This window comes from Silene latifolia, chromosome 10, assembly GCF_048544455.1.
Source record: "Silene latifolia isolate original U9 population chromosome 10, ASM4854445v1, whole genome shotgun sequence".
Classification (NCBI taxonomy): domain Eukaryota; kingdom Viridiplantae; phylum Streptophyta; class Magnoliopsida; order Caryophyllales; family Caryophyllaceae; genus Silene; species Silene latifolia.
The window spans coordinates 66,019,551-66,028,594 of record NC_133535.1 but is presented as its reverse complement, the minus strand read 5'-3'; the positions used below and the strand labels follow the sequence as shown (position 1 = coordinate 66,028,594).

General features: G+C 37.1%; 1 protein-coding gene across 1 annotated transcript; it reads left to right on the top strand.

Moving 5' to 3' along the window:
* The first annotated feature begins 333 nt into the window (after positions 1-333).
* Positions 334-933, top strand: LOC141607696 (uncharacterized). The gene has a single exon (XM_074427051.1). It carries the CDS (start codon positions 334-336, stop codon positions 931-933), a length of 600 nt encoding a protein of 199 aa, XP_074283152.1.
* The last annotated feature ends 8,111 nt before the right edge of the window (positions 934-9,044 follow it).

Genomic DNA, 9,044 nt, shown 5'->3' with positions numbered 1-9,044 from the left:
AGAATGTTCATTATTCCCAAAGGGATAATCAGAAGAATTGAAGGCATTTGTAGGAACTATTTATGGGATGGTAGCTCTGATTACCATAGAGTTCCTTTAGTTGCTTGGGACAAGGTCACTTTGCTTAAAGATGAAGGTGGCTTAGGCATAAAGAAAGCAGAACTATACAACATTGCATCTGTGGCTAAACTGGTTGATTGGGTTTATAACAAAGCTGATAAGCTCTAGATCAAATGGATAAGTCAGGTATATCTTAAACAGCAGGACTGGCACACCTACATTCCTGCAGCTGGTGTTGCTTGGTCCTGGAAAAGTATTTGCAAAGTAAAGGAAATGATGAAGACTGGATATCAGAATGACCACTGGGCAGCTAACCTGAAGGGGTATTCTATCAGAGAGGGATATGAGTGGCTTAGAAATAAACAGCCTAAGAAAGATTGGGTTCAACTGGTTTGGAATGATTGGAACTTACCAAAGCATGCTTTGATTTCGTGGCTAGTGATGAACCATGGTCTTAACATCAAGGCCAAATTATTTCAGTTTGGCTGCTGTCCTGACAATAGATGTTGCATCTGTGATCAGGAACCTGAAACTTTGGAGCATTTGTTTTTTGATTGTTTATACAGCAGACAGGTGCTAAGTTTAATTGAGCAATGGTGTGGTTTCAAAATTGCAGTGGATGCTTATACTAGCAGTGGTAGGAGTGCAGGGGCAAGACTGAAGTTGCACACTCATTATCTTCTCTGGTCTGCCTGCTTCTATTATATATGGAATCAGAGGAACAACTCGAGGGTGAACATGATCCTTACCAGGCCTGAAACTCTGGTTATGCAGATCAGGGAGGATGCCATGAGAAGGATCAGGTCAAAAATTGGAAGAACTACAGTGAATGATGAAAGGACTTGGCTTCAGAAATGGGGCATTGTAGTCTAGATTTTGGTGGTAGGTTGTTCTAAATGTTGGCTGTTAGGGAGATTTCTGTTTGATTATGCTGTCTTTTCCTCTCATGTAATTGTACTTGTTTGATATCAATATATATATACTCACATTTCACCAAAAAAATAATAATCTAACATCAACAAGATGAATCAAAACTATAATTGAAAGCATATAAAAGATGAACAAAGAAGTAATTATGAAACTAGAATTTGAGTTAATAATTAATGAGGAAAGATTAACAAATACCGTAAATAAAGAGTGCTTAGATCCGAAATAACAGTAGCCAAACTAATTCTAGGAGTTTTCTAGAGTTTTTGACGTAAATAAAGTGTAAATAAGCCTAACCTAACAATTGTATACGAACTTCCTATTTATAATACAAAAAAACTGAGTTAAGGAAGTTTCGCGGAAATAGGAAACAAAGGAATACTTGATCGGGTGTCCTAGATATCACGACTCGATCGAGTCCAGCATTACTCGATCGAGTGACATCAGTCCAATAGCTTCTTTTGTTATTCTTCACTTTTCCTTCCTGTTTCTCGTGTCATTCTTCTTACACTCCATCTTGCCGACTCCGCAGTGCTTCACATTAACCATTTGCTCCACGAATGTATCCAATATGTATTAAAACAGTAAAAGGCGGAAGTATCAACATTTCTAACATACATGGCATATAATAAACATGATATAGCACAAAACCGTCTCAAAACAACTAAAGGGGAGGCATATAAATGTATATAAATATGACTCATCAAACTCCCCCAAACCATCTCTTTGCTTGTCCTTAAGAAAAGTATCACACAATACAAAAGGCAATCGTACAAATGGTGAATGAACCAACTCAAAGCTAATGTTAATGCACATACAATTCCCAAGCTATCCATATATATAACAAACTAGTGACCAAGTGTACCAATAAAACAAATTCAAAGCCACGGGTAAAAGAAAACGCAGCTCAAGTCCCTAGATGTAACATGATACCGTAATATAGACAAAAACCAAATACCTTTCGATCTTGCAAGACAAATTGGTCGGATTCTTGCGGATTTCACTCATGCACTCATAAAGGGTGAGTTATTTGTAAGACAAAAATAATTCAGACACTCACTCAACTTATGAAACATGCATGCAATCTAATGTGATAGAAATTTCTCAAACTTATATACATTCACAAAATAGAGAAAAGTACATGTATCAAGGACAAAAAGGGTGGCAAATGGGTTAACATGTATAAGTGGTTTGTGCCAAGGCACGTATGGATATGTGAGGCTAAGACGGTAGTCGTAGCGCAAAAACCAAATCTATATGATAATAAGCACAAACTAACACCCACTAGAGAAATTATCTCAGCTTTGACAATATATGAGAGATAATAAAACTACTCTCGAAAATTGTATTAAATTATAGTAACCATCCTTTTGATCCCTTAACAAAACAAATGAAGCATCTTAGTTTATTTCTTGTTTTTTTTTTCCTTTTTCTGTTTTTTTTCCCCGAATTACTTTTTTCACCTTTTTTTGTTTTGCTTCATATTCTTTTTTTCCCCTTTTTTTCACTAAAAGGGATACAACACAGTTGCTACAAAAATTCTACTACACCCACATGACGACAATAAGTCCCTTCCCAACCATAGTAGCAAAATAAACATGATAACCAAGCAACTGCGACTGTCCCGATAAGGTAGGCAAATTCTAGGAATGTAGCTATTGAATGGGATATAAAACGGCTACAAAGGTTAAAACAGGCTAAACAAAAGGTACTGTATGGTTTATTTGAACGATAAGAACCGCCTATCTTCATCTACTTAAGTCATATAAACGCGTAAAAGTATTAAGAAACTAATGTCACACTTATGTAGTTTGATATTACAAATTCCCCAAGGAGAAAACATACTGTAAATACCCGAATCTGTCGATATTGGGATCTATGAAAATTCCTTCAAACACCCGATGATGATAGGATAACATGTATTCGTCAGTTGACATTGTCGTTGGTTGCAGCTCGTTTTACGATGTAGAATGGGCGTCGTCGAAGGTTTAATTTAAATGAAATTTAAAATTATTTTCTCAAATTTATCTTATTGAAGATAAAAATAGATTTTTGTTGTTGAGAATTTATTTGATTTGAAAAATCATTTCAAATATGAGTCGTTTTAAAGTTGATTTGGAAAAATCGATTTAAAGTGGTTTTGGATGCTTGTTTCTATACAAAGTCTTTTTTGTGTGTGATTTGAACAAGAATACGAGCAAGCAACACCGGCATAACACTCTTTTTTTCTTATAATTCATTTATAATGCTAGAAAAACGTGCAGACATGCTATCAAGAGATTCGTTTGGCTCCATTGTAAAGAGCTCATATTTTTAAATCAGCAAGTCAATACGGTATTTCTTAACGATTGTCGTTCTTTCATAAGGTAATTCAAGACCATCCCATATTTTCTTGGCCGAGGTACAAAATGAAAAACGATCGAATTCATTGGATGTCATGCAATTTTGCAACGGGCTTATAGCTTTCGAGTTTTTCTCAGCTTTCTTGTAATCAGCCTCCACATAGGCTTCTTCTTTTTTCTCATAGGTAGTGCCTTCAGTAGATCCCACCAGAATTTTGTTCGGTCCATTTTGTATGATCTTCCTGCACTCCCAATCGTGTCTTTTCACATAGTGTGTCATCATGTTTTTCCAAAGTCCATAATTCTTCCCATCAAAGACGGGACACTTAGATACTTGGAGTCCACTTCACACGTGTAGGACAACAGAGTAAATAAGAAATAAAAATAAAAGAGATAGACGAATCAGCCTCTTTGCGGTTAGGCAATCAAGAGCACGAGGCTCTGACACCAATTGACGAGCCTATTGATCCGAAATACTCAGGGGGGGGGGGGGGTGGTGAATTGAGTATTAAAACTTTAGCCCACTTTTTCGAATGTCTGTATGAGCGTGACTCAATAATTAATTACTTAAAGTTTAACAATTAAACTTTAACTAATTAACTAAACAAAGTTAAAACGTAAAGAAACGAACAACAAAAAACGAATGACACACGTGATTTTGAAGTGGTTCAGTTTCACAAGTCGAAACCTACGTCCACTATTCTCGATTAATAATTTAGTACCTTTCTACGGATTACAAAATTACTAACCTACTCGTACAACTAACTCTAGTTGTAACTCGATTGAGTATCGTTAAATACTCAATTTTTGTCTAACTTACGTTAATAAGAAAGCACTGATTGTTCTTCTAATTGTTCATACGATTGAACGAGTAAGAAATAATATTTAAGTAATATTATCTAATAACGTAATCTTATGAAATAATAAGCAAATTGAAGCATGACTTTTCGTAAAGCTTTTCGAATTGCAAAAACAAATAAATTACTTGATTAAGAATTTGACTCAATTTGTTTGCAAAGGAATTTTAATATCGCGAAAAGTAGATTTGAAATAATGAAGCACATGTCTATATATAGTAGAGTAGACAACTGGGGTTTGATCGAAACCCTAATAGTGTCGTGAGGAACGATTAATTATTTCATAAGAAACAAATCTTATCTTCCCTTAATTTAATTTACAAAATATTTCAATTAAGTAAATAGGATAAATCTAAATAATTCTTTAAGATAAAAATATCTTATGACAATCTATTCCAGATTTAACCTAGTAGATTACTTGTGCAAGAAGTATACTCTATAACACCCCAATACGCCAAGTGCCTTACCTGGACTACCTAAAGCATGGGAATGCTACCATCTCGGTTACCCAAGGCAATGAATATCAAATAGACCATAAAAAAACGTACTTTAATAAAATAGTTTAAGTGAATACATCAAAACCCAAAAATTGAAAAGTATGATACAACCGTTCCAAAACCAAAACTAACTAATGTAAATACAATGTTCGACATAACAGCGGAAGACTTCTAATAGACTCGTGGTGACACATGCCCAGCTATCCCTTGCGCATCCAAATCATACCTGCTCAATAACTGCTCACCACCCCCGAATGGATCACTACAGTTCTCAAAACATTTAAACGGGGTCAATTACAGATTACACAATACAAGATAAAACAATATTAACAGTATACACAATCACGCAACTCCGTCACATCACCAATCACCTGACTAGCCTGAAGGTCTAGTCCTGCCAGATTACGGCCGCAACCAGTAATCCTCACCAATAGTGGGGGACCGCAGCCGTTCCCACCTAAGCCCCGCTAATCTCATCCGAGCGATAACCCATGTTCCTTAATGTGCACATCCCTTCTGTGGCGGGTTCCACAGAGAGTGAATCAAGGGCGTGAAGCCACTCCCGCAAGTCACTCCACTCAACCGAGGACGCACCTCGCAAACCACATACAAGCCATCACAGCCAATCATATTATACAACAACGATATAAACAATAACCGAGTATGGAAACCCTACCTGTAAAAAGCAACCACAAGACCGTCATAGCAGCTAATCAGTAATGCTCCTCTACGAAACCTCCTCCTATATCACATATTCATATAATTATCACCTAATCAACATAATATACCCAAAACTCCCAAATTTACCCAATTAGGGTTTTAAACAAACTCAACGAAATATTATAAAAATTATATCAGAACCTTACCCTTGACGCGACGAACTCAACAGTGTAAAGAACAAGACAATCCGACGATCCTAGCCCTTGATATTTGCTAACAACGCGAACAATGAGAACAACGTAACTCTTTTTCGCTCTTGAAAGGTTTTAGAAAAGTGAAAAGTGGTTAAGAAAGATGACAGAATCATTTTATACTAATGACGCGTTATTAATAAAACCCGGCTAAAATAACCTGTAAGACTCACTAACTCGATCGAGTAAGTGACTTACTCGATCGAATGCCCCTTACGCGATCGAGTCTCACACGTACTCGATCAAGTACCCAACAGGAAGACTACTGTTTTGAGTAAAAACGTACTTACTTGACAGAGTAAGCCCCACTCGATAGAGTACCCATAGACATGGAAAACCGTAGTATTACATTCTTTCATCCTTTAAAAGAAACTTCGTCCCCGAAGTTCAACCCATACATAGAAACAAACATACTAACTTATCTACGACACAACAACGCAATAAAACTCAAAACAAAACCCCAACCACAACGCACAAAACAGGTACACCTCACACTATCTCCACTAACTATGCCTAGTTCCACAACGGCTCGCGATATCATCCACCAACGTCGCTAGCGTCGTCTCACTACATACTATCCAACTAGAAATCCAATATCAAGACACTCATAAACATCAAACGGAATGTTACATTATACGACCCTAAAATGGAACTTCGTCCTTGAAGTTTACTCACACTCATAAACATCATCATCCAACTGTCAACACTATCGAACTCATAAACATCATCATCCAACTGTCAACACTATCTAAGTACTCTACCATTCCTAAACATCGAACTACTATAAGCACGACCATGACCTTTAATTAAATCAACCACAACAAAGATCAATCCTTTATGCTACATCAACACTCTACTTCTAATTATACTACAACATACACAACCATCAAACTCTCTTTGTCGCATCCTACTCCTCTTAAGATAAATGTTACGTCCTCGTAACTCACTAATACTAGCTCCTTAGCTATATATTCTCATTATCCTCATCACCACCGCATGTTAAAGATAACCGCCTATAACCTAAACACCCACCATTTCTATATCCAAGGCTCTCTTACTAAAACAGTTCTCACAGCTTAATTCATTCGGCACACCACCTAACCTATACCCAAAATCCTTAGTATAACCAATACTCCAATTCTTCCACATTACCGTAAAACGACATTCTCCTCTATACAAAGCACTTATTTCCAAAAACATAACTCACGATCCACACTTATTACACACACTCACACTAAATCCTCAAGTTCTTTTCTTTCATTACCGCAAAACTCATCCATAACTTAACATGACACTAATTCCCAACACCCTATACTCACTGTCTCAACAAAAGATTAAGAACCACCTGCAGCTTCCAGATCAGTACAACACATGTTTCACAATTCACTTGCCATTACTATGTCAACCGATGGCTCCTCTAAAAGAACATCACAAGTACTCCAACCGCCTCTCGCAACTGTGTCCCATCAACATGATATCACTATGCCATGACAACAACGGTAACATACACGACTCTCTTCCATATCATACTCTATCCTCACTCCCAAGCTGAAACGGGTAAGAAACATCAATAAACAAAACAACAATCTATGTATAACTGGTATGTACTTTCAAAAACTCGTATCGTAATCATCCTGCCTACTCCACCACAACCGATGACAAAATCACAACACCGCTACCAACAACCGCACCGCAGCGCGATAACACCCTCATCACAACATGAAGTACCGTGTCCAGATCACCACCCGAGGGACAACAACCACATCAACAGTCATCGGAACTTATACAATCTTATAAACACTGACTCAGTATAACTTCCCGGACAAGAAAACTTACTCAGAACCACTTTACTAGATCACAACACAACATCTTACACGGAATAAACAGATAAGAACCTCAGGAATATCATCCCTACCTATTCACGGAATAAACATATATCATGAATACACATACAAGTATAACTAGCCATGCCAGATCACCCAAACTATCACTTTTGAACATCATTCCATTAGGTTACCGTACCCAACATATATTACAGAACATTCAGAAAACAGCTTTATAACTATCACACCATACCACTTCTCACGAGGTCAGAACCTCACACAAACATTTATACACATCATAGACTTGTAATGACATTCAACTAGTCAATCATGATTACGTAAGTTATCACCTGACAAAGGTTATCTCTCGCCCGAGGTTAACTCACATGCCCTTCATAACACATTCTCCCATCGCATAACTATCACCTCTTGACAAATGTAACTATACCATTAATACTCAACTATTAGCAACCGCCTCCTATTACTACATCTTATACTTCCTCACAACCATACATAGCAATCTGGTCTCTACAAAACCAATCTCTTTAGAATGGTTATCTTTTCTATTTATCATCACCCTTAACCACGAATGACAACACCTCAACACTACCACTGTTCGTATATCAACCTCTTACACTCATCTCTAAATATCACTCTCCGATTAACACTCCAAATAACGTACATCAAATCCATCAACAACATTTACCTGAACATTCATTCCAAATCTATCCGTAATCATATCGTCACCTAACTCCCCACCGAAAATCTCATATCATGTCGATACTTTACCAACTTTTACTCTCCTTAATTCCTCGAAACTCCTGGCTAAAAAGTTGTCCCGAAACTCCAATGTAACCATTAAATCACACCCTCTCATATTGCTATCGTACATCTCCATGATTCCTTACTTTCATGCCCCTTAACTCCGGTTAACGTTCTCTTAGTTTACTCTCCTCATTTTTTTCCTTTTACACTCGACAAAATCAAATAACAATTCAACTCCTTATATCTTCTACCTAACTCTTTAGCGGTCCGGTTACCTTCTCGTTGCTCCAAACTCAAATCCCATTATTTCATATCAGTACCATCTCACTCTTTCTTACCATGGATCTTCTCCCATCATGCTACTGACTTACACTTGCCACTAATCTATCCATAAAATCAATGTTTACTGTTTAATCAATTGCATCTCCCTTTTACATCTCTAGAAATCAAAATTCATTTCATACCGTTAATTTCCAAAGAAAATTACACACTAGGCTCACCTCTTAATAATCCAAATTCCGAAATCATTCACTATCTACAAATCCAAGTCGCGGCGTAACTCAATCTAAGTTTATTATATACCATTCTTCTTCATCCCTTTACAGCGACATTCCATCACATACATTCTTAACCAACACAATCCTAACCATCTCTCTCCATAAATCCTTACCTATCTCAATTTGCCACTATTCGCATCCCTCATCTCAATCATTTCATTCTCACGTTCCTTACACTTACTTCACCCCTTGCCCATATACACCTACCTTACATGATCCAAACTCGCAATTATATCACTCACCACGTCTCACAAAACTTGCACCATGCCTCAATCAGCTCATCAATGTTCCTTTTCTTTTTCCAC

Coding starts and splice junctions, on each gene's coding strand:
- LOC141607696 (XM_074427051.1), top strand. CDS start 334: ATGATGAAGACTGGATATCAGAATGACCACTGGGCAGCTAACCTGAAG.